Below are 19,455 nucleotides of genomic sequence, written 5' to 3'. Positions count from 1 at the left end.
GAGAAAGAATGGGGCTCTGTAATGAGCATCAAAGGAATTCTTTCATCTCTGTAAGAGATGGGTTGAGGTTGCAGCATGAAAGTAATTCAGAATAAAATTCCTAAGCTTCAGCTTAGCTCTTCTGAACACTTTTTCTTTGGTTACAGTCATTTTATAGGCACTTAAAATGCATGCTGTGTTTTTCACTTTGAGATTTCAACCAAATTGCAAACCATCAGAAGCTTCAAGCTCCATGTTCCTGAAGAAGGATGCCATTTTAGAAATGTTACAGTTGGTCACAGGCAAAACAACTTCCTCCCCAAGCTCAGAAATCTCTTGGCAATGGGAGTTCCCAATTAGAATCCTTGTGTCAGTCTATGAGAGATTTCCTTCACATTCTGCCTTTCAGCAGTGGGCTGGCAGTTCTGTATAAATGACTACACTGGCAGACTGAAATTGATATTTTTCCCCTCCACACTGAGATATCTAATTCCAGTCCCTTCAAGTGAGGCAAAGCCTGTCATGTTAATCAGTAAAATCTCAAAGCATGTGTACAGTCAGTACCACTGAAGCCAGCACAGGTGCTCAAGAGCCTCTTTGGGTACTGCTTTAGAAACAGTATGTCAAGTTCAGTCAAGGGCAAGGCCTCTGCAGGGAACCTTGTAAGCTTTTGGCCACCATCAGCTGGGTTTTCTTACTCTCTGAATCTTATTTATCTGTGAGCACTTTTAAAATATGTATCCTCTAACAGTCTGTGCCCTAAATACAGTTGAATGTGTCCTGTAGATTTTTGGTGTTAATTTACTATTGCAGTCTAGAGCTTAAAAAGAGCATTTTTCAAGGTACTTGTTGAGTAGAGTAACTTCCATAAATGTCTAATGTGCCGAACAATCCCTGACCTGAGCACGAGGGTTTGATTGTACAGATTGTGCATCTTCTCAGAGTCTGTGTGCTGGTGTTCAGTAAAACGTTGAACAGGGAAATCCACTGGGTAGGCAGTGGTGCTGGAGGATTTTTGACTGTGTTAGTGATTTCTGATGTTGAATCAGGGAAAATAAGAAGAGTTGGTTTTATTCAGTTACAAGAGTCTGTCAGTTGTGGATAATTCTGTTTATTTTTGAGGAATTTTTAGGGAAAATCTATCAGGTTGATAAAGTTATCGACTCTGTTGTTTAATGAAAGGAGGTGGTTATTCCTGTTTGTTCTTGTGCTGGCATTTGTCTCCCTCTTTCTTTTCAGTCTTTATTGGGAAGTTTGTGTGTATCAAAACTTGAGGGGAGGCTAGTTGAGTAGTTGCATTTGTATAAGGGTTTGTTTTGCTCTAACACTTTGTAATATGGGGTGGGTTTTTAATTTTTTTTTTCTTTCCAGTTTTAAAATGCCAGGTGGGAAATGCCAGCTGTGGCTGCATTTCAGTACTTGTATTAACTGCCTTTCCTGCTCTGCAGTCAGTAAGGACAATTTCAGTGTGTTTTAATCCATTAGGTGTTACAGCACAGTTCAGTTCTCAGACTGACCAGTAACAGCACTAACCTGCTAACAGCAGCTCAGGAATCATAACCACATCCTTGTGGCTGCGTGAACAAAATAGTGTAAAGCTGCCGCATTTTGGTGAGGAAAAGCAGCAGCAAGTCAGAGGAAACAGTACTGGTAAATAAAATCAGAAGGCTTAATTTTCTGACTCTTGTTTTCTTAGGTTCCAAACTGGAACAGTGAGATTCTTGCTAAACAGAAACCACTGGTTGCCAAAACTTCAGCAAAACTTCATTTTGTACATCGACTAAAAGGCAAAAAGTACAAAAATGGCACCACCTCCAAAGTTTTGCAGGATGCCAGTAATTCCATTGATCATCGACTTTCAAACCCTCAGAGGGTAGGTGTGGTGAGCTGTGGAGATCATGGCCTTTACTCATCTTTGTGTGATCAGAATTGTGAAGCTGTCTGTTCAGTTTAACTTAATTTAAACACTGTGGCTCTAAACTAAACTGATGCAGAATCTGTCATTCTACAGCTCTCCCGGGGTGGTGCCAGCTTTAAGATCTTTCTACTACTGAAACATTTTATTTGTGGTGGATTTTTTTTAAGTTAGAAATCAATTGTATTTTCAAGCTGAGCTCTAAGTCTCTTATAGATCCCACTTACCCATGCTTAGCAAAATCTAGTTTTTCTGTTTCAGGCAGTGGGAGATATTTTGGACATAATTTTTACGTTATTACACTCTCGAGAGAAGTCAGTTTAAAATAAAAGAACAGAGTCATTTGGTCATAGACCTGAGGAGAAAATGGGAACTGTTCATTGCTTTTGTTTCTTTTTCCTCTCACGGGCATTTGGATTTTGTTGGATTAATGTCTGAGGAGGAGTAATTCCCACTGTACCATGATCAGTGCACTATTTATTTCTTCCATTTCAGAGAATGAAACATTTCTAATATATTTCACTCTCCAAAATGCTGCCCTAGCATTAGCATCTTCTCCTACGATAGATCTCTGGCTATAGAAATGGTTGACTAAAAAAATTAATAAATTTCAGATACGTAAATATCAAACATTATCACTGGACTGAAATTCTGATGCAGTTGTCCCAGCTGTAGGCACTCTAAGGTCAAATACCCTAAATCTTGTCCTTTTCAGAAAAGCACTCGTGAGACAATGGCAGATGAAGGTTTCTTTGATCTGCTGAGTCGGTTCCAGAGTAACAGGATGGATGATCAGAGGTGCTGCTTCCAGGAGAAGAACAGACTCTCAGCTGCTCCACTGGCAACATCCTCTACTCCACCTAAAACGATGATAAAATGTAATATTTTAAAAGTAAAATCTGTATTTGACTTGAGTTTTTGCCAAATACTATTTTCAAAATGTATTTGCATGCAAGATTGACTGCAGCAATGTATTCACTCCTAGGCTAACTTTCACTTGTTCTGTCCTGGGCAGCCTTTTCCACGTCCGCAGTGTCTCCGCACACAGACGAGTTCCTGGACCTGCTGGCGAGCTCGCAGAGCCGCCGGCTGGATGACCAGCGTGCCAGCTTCAGCGAGCTGCCCGGCCTGCGCCTCCGGCAGCACGGCAGCCAGGCTGTGCTGGGCCACCTCATGGCCAGCAGCAACAGGGACCTGGATGATGACTTCTTCGATATATTGATTAAATGCCAGGTAAGGGCTTAACAACAGCTTCCTCAGCTTCTGTCTCTAAGGACTTCATTTGTGCCTCCTGCTACTGAATTCTTGCAAGGAAGGCACTGTGTTTAGCATGTGCTTTAAGATACACTCTGATCTGGCACATAAGGAAGATCATAAGAGAGCAAAAGATTAGGGTTGAGGTTTTTTTTAATTTTCCAGTGTCTAGTAAGTGTAATTTTGGTATTTATACCACAGTAATTATTATAAGTATGAAATACTTAAAAAGTGAAGAAAGACAAGTGAGGCTATTACAAGGAGTAGGTTTTAAGTGTTTAGACCCAGTTTGCTAAGGAGGGCACCTGATACACCAGCAATCCTAATTCATCAACTGAAAGAATTCAGTATGCAGGTTTTGTATACTGCATACTGATAATAGTGGTCATCATTCCCATGAGGTTAAGTTTAAATGATAGTTTATAGCAATATGCAAGTGAAGTGACTGATTTTCAATTAGGACATGTGCATATACCAAGTTAGACCAAAAAGAATTAAAAAGACTTGCTGGTTTGTCTGATGGGTTGATAAGCAGCCCAAAAAACCAAAGTTCAGATGCCGAGTTCTCCACACATCAGTAAGTATGGTAGCCTGGGTGAAAAAGCAGCACCTGGAATTGAGTCTGCTGTGACAGTGTTCATCAGCCCACTGAAATACCATCTTCTGTTGTAGCAGCTTGTCTGTTTCCTTCTGTGAGTCAAGCAAAGAATCTAGAAATATTCTCTTTTAAGGAATGGAAAAATATTTAATCTCCTCTAATCCGTAGAGATGCTAATGCTTTAAACAAGCACAGAAGGGTTGCTGCCTTTGAGCCTTTTGGACTCAAGGGTGCCTGTCCCAGGTCCACCCACCACTGCAAGCTGTGCTTTTCCTCCTGTGGAGAACACCTCTCCCCAGCTCAGGAGACTGTGTGCAAGGAGCAGAGCCCAGCCCAGTAGGGTTTGTCACTCGCTCTAACTCTGGCCTTAAACTGTACCCAGCTGCACAGTGTGGAGGCAAGGAGCCTTCAAGGAGTGCCTTCCCACATCTCACCCCACTGCAGCCATTTTTTAGTCCCTGTGTAAGGAGAGGAAGACAACCATACTTCCTGGTGTATGAGACCAGAAACACCCTCTACTAATGCTAAAAATTCTCCTTCTGAACTAAGGACACTTAAATCTCAATATGCAATATGTCAAAGAACTGAACTGGGGTGGGGGAGGGGGGGGTCATGTTCAGACACATGGGGACAAGTGGGTCACAGGAACCATTTTGGTTACACTTGAACTCTTAGTAATTTCATTTAGCTAGTTTAACTTCAAACAAAACTTATAAATTAAATCTCTCCACTAGCTTTAAATCTGATAGCAAAAGCTTGTAGTAGATTTTTCACTTAATATTGTTCATTTACTCCAGATGTTCCTGTAAATATGTAGCTTTTATTTCTTGGTCTGTCTGTAGGGTTCCAGACTGGATGATCAAAGGTGTGCTCCTCCAGGAGCTGCCAAAGGCCCCACCGTACCAGATGAGGATTTTTTCAGCCTGATTTTGCGCTCACAAGCAAAAAGAATGGATGAGCAGAGAGTCCACTTACCCTCAGCTATAAAGGGACCCAATTCCAGCTGAAGACCCCAGAGGCATGTACTGTACAGCAGCATCATAGGGATCATTCTGATTTGCTGGAAAAGCACACTTGCCTTTTTTAAGATGACTACAATTAGTAGCTTTGTCTCCTTTCTCCTAGTTTTTTTCACAGAAATAGCAGCAGCATCATACTCATGAGCAGTAGTTACAGAGCTGCTCCTGCTCTAGCAGTTGGTAGCTGCTTTCAGAGCAGTGGCTGAGGTACTGGTACTGTCTCTCTTAATTGCCTCTAGTCTATCAAAATGATTATGATTTTTTTTTCTCTGTCAATTCTCTTATTGCTCACAAGTGGATTTTATCACTGTCTCAATCTAGTGTAAGACTTAAATTTTTATGTTCTTTTTAAAGAAAACTTGATTTTTTTCCCCTGATTTGTATCTCTTGGAAAAAAAGTTCTGTTTTCTTTTATACATTTTTTTAAAAAATAATGTAAAGAAAAATGAGAAATAGCTTCAGTATGTAGAATCTTTTCAGAAACACAGTTTGGAAGAAACAATTTCTACAAAAAAAAATAAAATTAAACCCTAGTTTTAATTCTGTTTAATAAAAAAACATTTTTTCAAACATGATGGCTTTTTTGTAATACTTAATTGTTTCCTACATTAATTTAGAACAGTTTTGCAATCAGCAGTTTTCAAGAAGTACTTAGTTTCAAGAAACAGCTGCTCCTGCTGCTCTACAGCTTGTGTGGTATGTGCCCACATGCCAGGAATCACAGGGGTGGTGGGCACTGGGCACCAACTCCCATGGGCCTGGAGCAGTTTGTGCAGCACCCCAATTTCCAGTGTCACACACAGGAAATTCACAGCTGCTGCTTCCTGTACCTGGCCTCAGCTCCTCTCCTGCTCTGGCTAAGGATGAGCTGGACTGGGGGAGTCCTGGGGAACAACCACTGGAATGTCCATTGCCATGGTCGCTCCTGGTCCTGTTCAGCTTTGAACTGCCTCCAAACCGCCTGCTACAACATCAGGTTCTCACTCTCTGCAAATCATTACACCAGGAGGAACTCCATAAGCTGTCCTAAAAGTGAGCTGACAAGAAGCAAACTGATTTTAAAGAACACAAACCCAAAGACAGACCTGAGACATCTGAGCTGGGAATTAGTGTTACAGGAATTACTCAAAACTTATTACACAAACCTGATTTCCAACAAGCAGCAACACTGCAGAAGCCTGGGGTTTTTTTGGCCATTTAAAGGTATATCATCTTACTTAACACCTTTATTTCAGATTCCAGACTGAGTGCATGTATCCTCTCAGATTCTACAACCCCACCTAAAATCTTAGTGATGTTCTCTCTTCTACACTTAAGAACAAGAGCAGAATTAGCAAGTAGATGACAAGTAAAAATTAGACAAAACTTACAGCAGAGCCTGGATCTTCCTTAGTCTCTTTCCTGGGAGTCATGTAGAACACTCTTTTTCTTCTTTTCACATGGTTCCACAGCAGAACTTTTCCCTTCTAGGTTTTTATTAGGGTCACAGTTTTCTCCAGTCTCTCCCTCTGCTTTGCCTGTCTCCTGTTTTTGCTGCTCAAGTGCAGCTTCTTCAGTAACGTTTTCAGCTTTGAGAGTTTCAAGTCTATGAACTTCAGATTCAGTATACAACCTGTTCTGCAAAAAATTTATAATAACCTATTAATTAAGCCATCAAAAGTGACAGCCATCTGTTGTTTTAAGTGCATCCCAGCTCAAGGGGCAGGGCTCACCCAAAGCATAACAAGGGTATTTTTTTTCCCTTGGGAAACAACATGTAAATAAGACTAATACAAGAGTATAAATTTTGAATTTTCTGTAGTTTGCAAGGAAGTCAGCACTGCTTTTTTCCTCCACATTTCTTCTGTGGGTTATCATGACTGCCCAGGCTGACATACACACTGATCTCTCAAAACTGAAGTTTCTTTATATAGAGTTTTAATTCAGTAGTTTCCTGCCACAGTTAGCCATTGCAAGACATTTTTCCAGAAGGAACACATCCAGGACACCTCTATCCAACTGTTCTATAGGGGAACGTGTACTTCCTCAGCAGCTCTCCCCCAGATCTGGGTAACATGTGTTGTTTAAATGTGTTCTAGCAGGTGCCATTGCAATCTGCTCAGTTTAATGCCAGCTCCCAGAGCACCAGGAGACACATCAGGCTCTGGTCCCTGTGGGACTGTGGTTACCTGTGCATCCGGCTCGTCGCTGGCATGCGCCGTGTCCGGGCTCCTGCTGCCACTTCCCGCTCTCACCACGGGGAGAGGCCGTGTGGAGGCGTCCCCTCTGTCCTGGTGGCCTCTGGGGATATACAGATGCTTCTGCACATAATACTCATCTGCTGTCCTCCCATCGTACTGCCCAAAGGCTATTTGCTCCTGCTCACTGGCAGGCAGAGGAAGACTTTTCTTCTGAGAAGACGTTAAGTGTCTAAATGCAGACACCGATGATCCTGCACCATAGCAAAAAGCCTGGGGGAGAGGAAAAAAACCCAAACTGAGCAAAACCCCAAACATCTGCAGCCTATAGTTTCTACACAGATTTCTTGTCATACATCTGAAAGACCCTGAAGGAAAAGCTCAGGTGAAGAGAATGGCTCCAGCTCAAGCTTTCTGCAGTCTGACCACGCTGGAACTGCCAGGCTCATGCAGTTCATTGTTGGTGCTACATTAAAGATGTTTAAGGCTCTAAATGCTTTTGTGTTAAAGGCTAACTATGCATCAAAATGTAATGACTCGAAGAAGAAATGAGAACTAAGATGCCATAAACTGTTAGAGGGTCTAAGATTTCAAGCAGTTGACTATTTAAAAAATAAAACTGAGCTTTTAAATGTAAGATGAATGTATACAAACCAGGACACCCAGAGCCATCATAATGAGCACTGGAACCTGCAGAATTAACGGTATCTCCTTCATAAGTGCCTTGATGAATTCACCAATACCTTGTCCTACATGCTTCAAAGGTTCAGTTACAAAGTTGGTGAAAGTTATTGCCAAGGCCTAGAAAAATAAACAGAAAACCAGTGTTGTCACACAAACAACAACCATAAGGAGTCCCTTTGGGCTCGGTACATACCTTTGTTGGTGGAACCAGCAAAATAGGATTTACAAGCAGAGTTTCATAATACTTCTGACAGGGATCATCCTGAAACGTCCATGTACTTCTAAGCCATTCTGAAATCAAAGCAGAGGCATATTTTTACTACTACTTAAAAATGTATTTTGTGACAACAGCAATACAGAAAGAAGCATTTCAGTTACAGATGGAAGAGAACTCTTCCAGATATATAGTTCAGAACTGAGATTTATTTTTACACATCTGAGATTGGTTTGGCAGTATAGCTTATCCAGTCAAGGGGATGCAGGAAGAGGGGGGAAGGCTGAAAAGAAAGAGAACCTGAAGTTTTCCCATGCATAATCAAGAAAGCTCTTTAGGTGAGATCAGTCCCCAGAAGCCTCAGAGGAAAAAGTCTCATCTGTGGAAACCATGAACTTGCATATTGTGTTCACAGCTATTACTGACAGTGTCATTCCATGTTATTGCTCATCTGCCAGTCTGCAGGGAGATTGAAATCATCTGCTTGCTAGACTGAAGGTCTGTTTTAATTATAAGCAGGGAGTCTTACTTCTTAAGTGAACTTTTACATGATAAACAAGTGATTGATGATACCAATGTTTCTGTAGTTTGGTTTTACTGCAGTCAGAACATAAATCATTGACATGTATCAAAACCAGAGAGTCAAGAAATTACACAAGGAAGACCGTAACAAGCACTCTTTAAGAACTGCCACCTTTCATCTACCTGCTATAGCACTGGATAGAAACAACAGCTAATAAAAAATCAGCTGTCTCTGTAAAATGGTAACACCTGAATAAACAATTACAGATCCAATTCCTGAAATCCACTGTGCTCACAGGCCTGACACATGAAAAAAAAAAAATCCTTGTCCTGAACTCTGCCTGCCTGTCTTTAGCAAAGGGCACTGAATGTTACTGGGGACAGTGGCTGGGGAAACACAGATAAGTTACAAGTAGTAACACCATGACATAACCCAAGTACAGTGCTGTGATCAGCTCTCCTCCCAAGGCCTAGAAAACAAAGTCTTATGGGATGGAAAAAGGGTAAAACCACATAATCATGTATTGAAGAAAATTCCCTGTCTTTTGAAGAAATCTGAGTATCCTGGGGTGCTATCAATCAGTATTTTGTGATCTTAACTACTACTGCAAAGTACCGAGGTAAGAACTCACCAATGAGACTTCCCCGCCAGTCCAGCTTCTCCGCACAGACGTTGTCGAACTGGCCCATCTTGGCGATCTCTGCCTGGTGCTGAGCGAAGGCCAGCTGCAGGGACAGCAAGGGGGAAACACGGACTGCGGTGGCTGCAGCCAGGCACACTGCTCCTCAGCTAGCCATTCTTGCTCTCAGCAGCCTTGAGGCTGTTATGTTCCCCACATAAATGACAACTTCCCCACTGTCCCCTTGTAATGACAATTCCCCATGTAATATGTATTTAATGAAGTTTACTACCTAAACAATTTAATGGAGTTAAATTCTAAGAACTTCCTAGGAATGGACAAAACTCCTGAGATAACTTGGCTACCTCCAAGTTATTCTCCAAAAGGAGTTTGAATTGCCAAAGGACCAGACTCCAATATTCAAAGATACGAGTTCAAGGCAAAAGTAAACTGATGAAACATTCCTTAAAATGTTACTGGAATAGAGAGACAGCTGTCATACAATTACTAATTAAAACACCCTCTTTTGCTTTCAAATAATTCCCATAAGAAATACTTACATTTATTATAGTTTTTCCTTACAGTTTGAAAAAGTAATTCAGTCAAATCACCTGTTGTAAAACTGACAGTCTTCACTGCCTCAACCCAAGCCATCTGCATGGCATGCCACCCACACGCCAGAGCCTCCACTCTCCAGCCATCTGCTATTCCTGTGTCTGACAAGCTGCAGTTCAATCCTGATTGACAAGATGTGAGGGCAGATTTTGTGGCTGGGCTTTGATCTGTTAGTTTAAATTCCTCCCCAATTAATATGATCCTATTGTAACATCAGCCACTTAATTATCATTAATGAGGCATTTATCTGGTCTATCACATCAAACAGTTTCTACCAGGCAATCTTAAGAAAAAAACTCAGAATATATTTTTGTATAACTTTTCTGCAAAGCTGCTCTAGTCAGAGGTCACATCTGCCTTGCCCACCTAGTGAAATCAGAGTTCTAGTGCTCTATGAATTTTGTGCACCTCAGCAGCAAGGTAAGGTTGTCAGGGTTTCTTTTGATCTTTACACCTAACACACCCATCAACATGCAAAAGAAAATGTTTATCCCTTTCTTTATTTTGCAGTTAATTAAAAGCTGTATGTAAACTAACCAAAGGAACTAAACAAATCCCTCATAACTGTAAAGTTCTAAGCCAGAAAGCCATTAAGATGACAGAACTTACCTTATACAAGTAAAGCCAATTCCATGCAAAACTGATGAAAAAACTTATTAATAAAACACGTTTTAGCTGAACAAACCAAAGAACACATGTCCAGAGTTCTGTAGCTATTACAATTACAATGCACACTAAGCACAAGAGTAGCTGAAAAAAAAAACAAAAGAGGAAAAAATTATGATCCACATTTGGAACTTTCCAAGCTTACTGACAGTACACATGAAGAAGCTTCCAACTTTTGTTTTTACTAATGTCATTTACACAGAATAGCTGAGAAGCTTTTCATTGCTTCCACAGCCCATCTGAGCAGCACAAGGCAAAACAGTTTTGTGGCAGTACTAACATTTCTTCTTGTAAACAGCCTTACATTGCAGTTGCTCATTTGTTTCTTGCAATATTTAGTTATTTCTTCCTTAGGATGTTTGTTACATTAGCAACCACACTTCTAAATTATCCAATTAGTGTCAGTCAGTCAGTGCTTGAGCAGTTTGTGCCTGCTATGAAGCACAGAACAACTGCTGCCAACTCCTGCACTTTGGTAAAGAGACAAAGTTACAGTTTGGGTACCAGCAGCAAGACTTCAGAGAAACATTACACAATGGTTTTCCACCTATCAGAGGTTACTGACAGCCTGCTTTTGTCATCTGGCTTCTAGGGACCCCTCAAATCTAGACAGGCTACTTACAAGACCAAGTCAGTATAAAACACTGGCATCTTCTGAACTGCAAAGATTTATTCAGAAAACTTCAGATTATTAGAGAGCCTCATCTTAGCACTTTACAATTCCCATAGTCACGCTCTCCTCTCCAACACTACACAATTTGTTCCACAAAATTTGAAAAAGGCTCTGACCTATAGGAGTTCAAATATATACTTGTCTCAATAAAAATATATTTGAATTCTCGGAGAAGCCAACAGCTTCAACAACTACATGAACAAGAGACAAACCTGGAAGAGCCATAATGCATGAGGTGTCAGTTCTAGTAGTAATTAAGCGCTAGAGTGTAATGAGTCTGGCAGCATGGATATAAAAGAAAAAAACAAGCACACCATAAAACCCCAAACCAAAGCTACAGATGACCATGAGGAATAAATGAGGAATAAGAACAGATGACTTACAGGAATAAAAAACCAATTCCATCTTAAAGCAAGTAACATCCTTTAGCAACCACAAAAAGAAAAGGGACTCACTGAAAGTATGATGGAAAGATCTGCTTTATCTATAGAGTTAAGATGGTACTATTAATTGACTAGCACAGAGAAACTGAAGTAAACAGCAATTAAAACCAATAATCAGTCTTTATTCTCTTACCAAAAACAAATTATATAGATCAATTCCAAAGGCATCTTCAAATCTCCACTGCCAAGCTTGATCATCATGGTGTTTAAAATTGATCAAAATATCACTCAGTGCCTCATCCAGGGCACCTGGCTGCCAGGCTTCTTCATTAACAAACCTGAGGATCTCCAAATATGTCTGTCTTGTAAGAATGATCTCAGCATCATAATGGACATGGCCTATGTTTTCCTCAGGCTGAAATCAAAGCAAAGCAAAACAATGGTTAAAAGCTGCTTTTTTGGAAATAGAAATGCATCCATAGGTCAAAGCCTGATCATACTCATTCTGTACCAGCACCCTTCTGAAGCAGACTGCAGGATAAAAACATGGGACAGGGGGCACACTATGATTCTATAACCTTTCCGTTCATCTAAACTACGTGGTTTGTAGTCCTTCAATTCTACAGAAAAAACCCTAAAAAATAAAGTGAATTATCTCACCTATTACTAGGATTTCAGAACCAGTGCTCATTAACAAGTAAAAATTAGATATACACTATGTGTAACTCTGTCACAGCTGGAGAACACAGATGGAAACTATTAAATACTAAAATAAGAAGTTTTACATTGCTAAATATAATGTTCCTTATTTAATAATTTTGCGTATTACTAAAAATCAATTCTTCTACCTTTGAATAAACAAAATCTCCAAAGACAATATAAAAAAGTGCTCAGCCAACAACTAAAGTATCATGCAGCCACTCACTCCCTCCAGTATCCCTCCTCGTGCAGAGGAGAATGAGAAAAAAGGTAAACCTCACAAGCTGAGACAAGAACAGCAAACAAAATAAAATGTGATGGCAATAATACTACTAGTCATGAAAAGAGGAAAAGAAGGAAATAAAACCCAGAAGAACAAGTGGTGCACAATGCAACTGCTCCCCGAGCTGACCAGTGCCAGGCCTGTCCTCCAGCAGCGATCGGCCCCTCCCGGCCAACTCCCCCAGTTCATCCTGAGCACAGCAGCCATGGTTTGCAATGTCCCTGTGGCCAGCTCAGCTCAGCTGTCCTGGCCACACTCCCTCACAGCTCCTCCTGCACCTCCTCGCTGGTACCAGGCAAGGAGAAGTCCTTGACTTAGAGAAAGCATTACTGAGCAGAGCAGCAACTAAAACACCAGTGTGTTATCAACAGTGCTCTCACACTGAATCCAAAACACAGCACTGCACCAGCTACCAGGATGGAAATTCACTCTACACCAGCTGAAACCACTGCATAAAGAAAGTAGTAAGTGATTCTTAAACAGAAACTCTAATAAGCTACTATTGCTTGATGGTTAGAGTCATAGAATGGTTTGGGTTGGGAGGGACCTTAAAGGAAATCTAGTTCCAACCCTCATGGTCAGGGAAACCTCCCACTACACCACATTGCTCAAAGCCCCATCCAGCCAGCCTTGAATGCTTCCAGGGATAGGGCATCCACAACTTCTCTGGACAACTTCTTCCAGTGCCTCAAAAACCTCAGAACAAAGAATTTTTCTCAATATCTAGTCTAAACCTCCTCTCTTTCAGTTTAAAGCCATTCCCCCTTGTCCCAGCACTGCACACCCCTGTAAAAGGTCCCTCTTATAGGCCCAGCTTTAGGTATTCAAAGAGTCTCTAAGGTCTCTGCAGAGCCCTCTCTTTTCCAGGCTGAACAGCCCCAGTTCTCTCAGTCTATTTTTGTAGGAGAGATGCTCCAGCCCTCTGACCATCTCATTGGCCTCCTCTGGTCTTGCTGCAACAGGTCCATGTTCTTCTCTACACTGGGGACCCCAAAGCTGGAATGCAGCACTGCAGGTTGGGTCTCACCAGAGCAGAGGGGCACAGTCCCCTCCCTGTCATGCTGCCCACACTGCTTTGGATGCAGCCCAGGATCCTTTGGCTTTCTGGACTGCAAGCACACATTGCCAGGGTCACCGGCACTCCCAAGTCTTTCTCCCGAGGGACAGTCCCAATCCATTCCCCACCCAAGCCTATTCTTGTTCCTGGTGCTGCCCCTTGTACTTGGTCCCACTGAACTTCATGAGTTTCACAGACCCACCTCTCAAGCCTGTCATGGTCCCTCTGGATGGCATCCCTTCCTTACAGGTTTAATTCTTTGTGGGCTTTAGCTTTCCTAACCTGATCCCTTATCCCTGCTTGGACAATCTCTGTTCTCCTCCCAGGTTACCTGTTCTCTCTTCCACCCTTTGCATGGTAGACCTGTAATACAGGACTTCAAAAGTCTACAACAAACAACCCAAATCGGGCTCCTTCCAGTTTCCAAGCATTAATGTGACCAGAACAAGGTGTTCCTAACCAGCTGCATTCCAGCAACAGATGTTTACATAGACTGAATTCACAAACTCTTCCCTTGGATGCTTTACAGATCAAATGACAACTATGTCTCCTCAGCAATACTGAATGCACATATTTCTACCACCTTTTCCTCTGCCATTCACTCTCCTTCATTTCATTTAAAATACACATAATTCATCAATTAATTATTTGTTATTTACACCAAGCATAATTAATCAATGCTTGGTAACTGTGAAAACTACATAAAGTAGCAATATGAATTAATTTTAATTATTTTTTCAAATGACTGTTCAAATACTTACAAGGCCAAGTTTTCCGGCTTCATTTAAAATCTTATTCAAGTATCGCTTAAATATATAGAAGCTACGGCTCTCATGTGATTTGGCATTCCTCTTCTCACACTCTGCAATCTGCAATTGTGCAAAGGACACTTTTATTCACTTTATTCAAATGAGCTTCTTCATAGGAGAGAAAAAACCCCAAATGTACCAACACATTAAACTCAGGATTAATAGATGCACATTTCTTCAGTTTAGCAACGATTCCATGGTATGCCAGATAAAAAACATATGCAATTATTGAAGGTAGTACTTTTCCATGGGACTGGCCAGTACTGGAGATTTTACATCTCCTATTAACATTTAAAACCTGACCTTAGTAAGGCTAGAGAAACAAATGTAAACATCTGGAGCTCCTTACATTTTAAGTTTCCATCAGGAAAAAAAAGAGGGAGCTGCCAAAAATTCTGAGTAAGTTAAACAACACTAAAATGACACATATCCCATTGGGTACCCAAATGGCTGAGGGCAGTGAGGGTCCCAGTAGCCACACAAGCATCCCCACATCCTGGGAAGGGGTCTGTCAGCAGCACCTGAGAGCTGCAGCTCTGCACATTGCCCTGATCTCTGTTCTCACAACCCACTCCTTAAAATCAAACAGGACAGAACAGCTTGAGAACAGCATCAGCTAACAGCACTACATCTTTACACTGTTGACACTGGACAGAAGCATACAGCTCCTATTGATTTTATTACACTATAAAACACATCAGGAAACAGACCTTTGTAGGCAGAACAACTTGAAAATTAATTCAAGCCACTTCCAGTCTCTCCTCTGCCTAGAGGTTCCCCCTCCAGAAAGCATAAATTATTCCAGCAATGCACCTGTTTGGTACTATCCAGAAGAGCACCATCAAAAAGCACAAACTATATAACAATGGAAAATATTCTGAAGAACAAACCTTGTGTTGCAAGGAATCTATTACCCCAGAACAACGAAAGATTTCAGTATTGACTGTATCCCCAGCCTTTTCCTCAGAGTCAGGATAGTTTGGCTAAAATTACAGAAGAAAAACATGTTTTTAGAATCCAAGAATTTGACCAGCATGTCTCATTACACATCTACAGTCACATCACTTTAGAAGAAGCAAAGGAGCTAAACCTGAGTACAGATCTTTGCTGCTAATACTCTTCCCATGACACTCCAGCTACCTCTCTGCTGTTATTTTAGGCTCCAGGTGGACAACTGCTTTGAGTTTATCTAAATGCACCCTGCCTTCAAAAGGTGCAGTCTTGCCTGTCCTCCCCCACTTGCCCTTTCCCCTCCTTTGAGCGCTGGTGATCCACAGAGTGCATCAGATTAGATAATGGCACTGGCTAAAACTGACTCAGCAGACAAAGGGGCAGTTTTCAGCCAGGCAAATTCCCAGTCCAGCTGGCCACACCACCAGCCAGACTGCAAGAGAACACAAATCCCATTTTGGGCTGCCTGCCTTTCTCTACTCCAGAGCACTCTATGTCTTCTGTTCATTACTCAGACCCAGCCTGAGCAGTGCTTCTCCACAACCAGGTGTGCACACTGAGGGAAGTCTCCAGGAGGAAGCACAACAGCACATCAATTGGTGAACTCATGCTGAAACAAAGTTTGGTTTCAAGGGTCTGAGCAGCCCACACAGCCTGGCCTCCTAAAAACTCTCTGCAGAGCAGAAAAGAAATCCTGAGAAGATGGACTAACACAAAGTAGTAACTTTTTTCCTTTAAGATGTAGATCTGGTTTTGCCAGAGACAACAATAAAGCTACTACTTTTTCTATAAAAGCCAAAGCAGTTGGGCTCCAGACTTAAAGACTTCAAAGCTTGCTGCTGGATCTTAAGGATGCTAATGACTGTCAGGTGGACTTGGAGAAGTTGAAGATTGATGAGGAAAGCTGTGGAGAGCAATAATGAACTCTGCATCTTTTAAGATTCAGATTTTTAATTTTAATTAAAATTTTAAATTTAAGATTCAAAAGAACAGAAAATTATGTTCTGTAGTGTTTTAATAGTATTGCTCAAGACTATAAAACCAAACTTGAAAGCTGAATAATGGCAAAAATCAAGGGTGCCTTTACAACCACCCTCTGTTTTACAGTGCCATGCGTGCACATATGCACAAGATAACCCACATGCACCTCATGGTATTTAAGAGTCCGCTCCTCCTACAAGACAGACAATTCGTCTTGTAAGAACTAATTTTTTTCCACTTCATCCTCTCTTCAACATTAATGAAGCATTAAAAGTACAGCACCCATCCCTATTCTGATATTCCTTCTGAAAACTGAGGCCCAGCATTACAAAACATCATTAACTTTCACAACAGTCCCACAGGAGAAATGGGAAACTGGTTAATTAAAATAAAATACAATAATTAACTCCCCCAAATTTTATCAGTTAAGAATGTGATTTTCAAGATATTTAATGCTATACTTCAGAAACTAGCAAGAGATACTTAACCCAGTACTTCTCAGAGCAGTAACCTATGGTGCCAAAACCTGTATAAATCAAGCACCACCTGTGAAAATACAAAAAGCCTGCTTGATATGACTTCATCTGAGTGCAACAAAAGCTCACCAAGGAATGGTCCTGAACTAATCACATTATTTTCTTCCCTTGCAATTTTAACCACAAAGACTCCTCTGTGCATGGATTCAGATACAACATAATAAGCCATTAAAAACACAGTACTGCTATCATAATCTGTTGTTACCATTTAAAAGTAATCTTCCAACAGCATTTAGCTTTTTGGGAGAGACACACACCCTTTCTTTTTCTACCTTATAAGGTCTTCTCATTGTTCCTGATGCTGCATCATAATTGAGCATATCCGTGGGGTCAATCCATTCATCTTCTTGAACTTTACAGCTCCCTGTCAGCATAACTGCACACAATACCAAAGGAAACAGCATCCTGTATCAGTGAATGCAACAGGAAATTCAGGTATTTAGGCCAGGGTGTAACATGCTGTATGAAAAAAATAAAACAATCTAACATGAAAAAAACTAAAAGTGGAGCTTTTTAAAAACTCAGTTCTCCATTAAGCAGGTTTAAATTCACCTCCATATTTTTTCCAAACAAAAATGCTGCCAATAATATGCACAATTAAACGGTATTATATAAGTGGATCAATACCCTTGACTTTGTTATCAGCAGGTGCAGCGCAGAGTTCAGCATTGCTAAATGCGATAAAACGGTGCAGAACTCCAGCACGCTTCACCAAAAGGGCATTGTGTTAACAGTAAAGCAAATTTTTCTGTCACAATAGGGAGAAGATTTGGCAGAAAACCTCCCCTTGCATTTCAGCTGTTCCTCAGATACCAGAGGGGCTGGGGGTGGCTGTGCTTTGATTCTGAGGGATAGCCAATCCTGCACTAAAAAGGGAAGCACAGAGCCAGTGCAGCCTTGTCAGTGCAGCCATGTTCAGTAACAACTACCACAATCACACATTCACAAACAGCATGACAGACACACTGTGAGTCTGGTCGTGTCCAACAAACTCTCCTGGCCAGACCACACTCTGGAAACGTTCAACAACCCTCAGGTGCAAAACACTAATTTGCTGAGCAACAGAAACACTGGATTATCAGTGATAAACATATTGCCTGTAGGAGCACATGAACACAAAACATATGAGCAATAAACTGACAAAAAAATACATTACAGTGGGAGACAACTGAAAGTATACTATATCACAGTGACATAATAAAGTTTATTTAAATTTAATTAAAGTTTTTTTAATTTAAAGTAAAAAGACTAAAAGTATAGTATATCACAAACAAAAGCTGTCTGAATTTCCTGAGGGAGCACTCGGTACTTACCCAACAGGCATTCCTATGGGGGAGGAGAGAGGCACGGCCTGCCGACAGTCCCAGGATACAAAGGTGGAGTCTCCTCTGACCTCCGCCTCTCTTAACCTATATTTATAGTGTTTTCTTTGAGGAAGGGTAAAAGGTAGAGTTTCAATTGATAACATTTCATAATTAGGTTCAGTTTGAATGATTTTACTCATACATGTGAAGTATACACACGTCTTACTTAATTAGCATACTTTGGGGTGTGGAAAGTGACACGTGTTTTTGAGTTAACGGAGCAACATTCATGTTTTGGTCACCTTTTGGGTCACTCCTTTGGCCTAGTTCCCCTTGGCCGCATTATTTTTAAAAGGGCATGGCTGCAACACCTGCTGCCGCTCCAGCATCCTTTGTTCCCTCCCTGAGAACGATACACCGCGCTCCCTCAGAAATTCTGCTCCTAAAGGTGCAGCCAGCTGGTCCCTGAAGAACTACTGCCAACGCTAACATTCCGCCTTGCTGAACTTTGGTTTTCAGTATTTTTTCACAAAGCAGCGAGCACGACCGTCAGGCCCACCTTGGCCAGCCTTGCAGGGACATTTCTGCCCTGCCTGGCGCCACGGCCTGGTCCTTTCGGTGCGGCTCCGCCAGGCCCCAGGCCCTGCTCTGGCCCGGCGCAGGCCGGCACTGCCGCTCGAGCGCTGCAGGAGCCGACAGGGCCATAGAGAAAGCGACTCCGCACGCTTCTCCCACGCCTTCGCCGCCCTCACGTCGCACCTGACACCGCTCTCCGCCGAAACACGCAGCCCTCAGCCCCTCCCCGCTCCTCCTCGCCCCCACACCGCGCAGGCCCCGGCCAGCGGAGCCCGCCCCGCTCGCGGTACCTGAGGGGCCGCGGGACTCCCGGCGTTCACCCGGAGTGTTTGCCCGGTGTGGGGCCGCCCCGGCAGCCGCTCCGCCAGGCGCCTCCGCTGCCCGGCCCGCGGGAGGCCGCTCGGCCCGGGAAGCTCCGCGGAGCAGCGGCCGCAGAGGCGCCGTCTCGCGCAGCGGCCCCGCCCCGAGCCGGCCCCGCCCCGCCGCGAGAGGCCGCTGTCCCCGGCACAGCCAGAGCCGAACCGCCGCTGAACGCAAGCTCCAGCACTACAGGCGGGGTGAGAAATGATGCATGTAAAACCAGATCCGCCCTGTAAAGACAACTTGGAATAAAATTAATACCGGGGAATCACTGAATAATTTAAAATAGATTGCCAGCTTTGGCCACAGAGAGACAACTAGAGAAACCCTATTCTCCTGCAAAGTAGCTTCGTATAGGCATCATTGTATCAGACATACATATTACTGTCCATGTATCTAATAAAGAAAAAATATTTTCAGCTCTATGCCACTGTATTATTACTTACTGCACTGAAATTTCTGATATTTGGAAGCAGTATCAAAGCTCTTAAGTATTTTATAGTTCTGGCATTGTTAAATCATCGGTTGAACTGTTCTATCACAGTTGGACTGAGGCATTATAAACCAAGAATTAAAAATA

The 19,455-nt window shown here is 42.1% G+C and overlaps 2 protein-coding genes across 16 annotated transcripts in view; one reads left to right on the top strand and one right to left on the bottom strand.

Moving 5' to 3' along the window:
* GPSM2 (G protein signaling modulator 2) overlaps window positions 1–5,337 on the top strand; it is a 28,181-nt gene extending 22,844 nt beyond the window's left edge. For 6 of the 7 annotated variants that reach the window (XM_015636385.2, XM_015636382.2, XM_015636383.2 and 3 more), the window contains 4 exons: window positions 1,676–1,852; window positions 2,610–2,772; window positions 2,910–3,127; window positions 4,589–5,337. In XM_015636385.2, the coding sequence (XP_015491871.1) occupies window positions 1,676–1,852; window positions 2,610–2,772; window positions 2,910–3,127; window positions 4,589–4,753 (723 nt within the window). In that variant the 3' untranslated portion in view covers window positions 4,754–5,337. The remainder of the gene's footprint in view (window positions 1–1,675; window positions 1,853–2,609; window positions 2,773–2,909; window positions 3,128–4,588) is intronic. The other variant, XM_015636387.2, reaches the window with a different exon arrangement.
* CLCC1 (chloride channel CLIC like 1) lies at window positions 1,071–18,959 on the bottom strand. 9 transcript variants are annotated; one of them, XM_015636390.3, is made up of 13 exons: window positions 18,806–18,956; window positions 17,949–18,062; window positions 16,893–17,094; window positions 15,058–15,150; window positions 14,120–14,227; window positions 11,513–11,734; window positions 10,207–10,347; window positions 8,995–9,088; window positions 7,820–7,917; window positions 7,597–7,743; window positions 6,934–7,215; window positions 6,136–6,382; window positions 1,071–2,754 (listed from the first exon to the last, which is right to left on the bottom strand). In XM_015636390.3, the coding sequence occupies exons 3-12, from the start codon at window positions 17,037–17,039 to the stop codon at window positions 6,155–6,157; spliced, it is 1,560 nt and encodes a 519-aa protein (XP_015491876.1). In that variant the 5' UTR covers window positions 17,040–17,094; window positions 17,949–18,062; window positions 18,806–18,956; the 3' UTR covers window positions 1,071–2,754; window positions 6,136–6,154. The 9 variants fall into 9 exon arrangements, with proteins under 9 accessions (XP_015491876.1, XP_015491874.1, XP_015491879.1 ...); XM_015636388.3 differs by having other exon boundaries at window positions 16,893–17,040; XM_015636393.3 differs by having other exon boundaries at window positions 16,893–17,011.
* Window positions 18,960–19,455: the final 496 nt, after the last annotated feature.

The sequence above is a fragment of the Parus major genome, chromosome 8 (genome assembly GCF_001522545.3).
Source record: "Parus major isolate Abel chromosome 8, Parus_major1.1, whole genome shotgun sequence".
In the NCBI taxonomy this organism is placed as follows: domain Eukaryota; kingdom Metazoa; phylum Chordata; class Aves; order Passeriformes; family Paridae; genus Parus; species Parus major.
This window is presented reverse-complemented; position numbering and strand designations above follow the sequence as displayed.

Bases quoted from the DNA above. Each gene is read 5' to 3' on its own strand.
- CLCC1 (XM_019007677.2), bottom strand. The intron at 14,228-15,057 runs GTTTGTTCTTCA...GCACAATTGCAG, and splicing joins TAGATTCCTTGCAACACAAG to ATTGCAGAGTGTGAGAAGAG. The intron at 7,744-7,819 runs GTATGTACCGAG...TTATTTTTCTAG, and splicing joins TGCTGGTTCCACCAACAAAG to GCCTTGGCAATAACTTTCAC.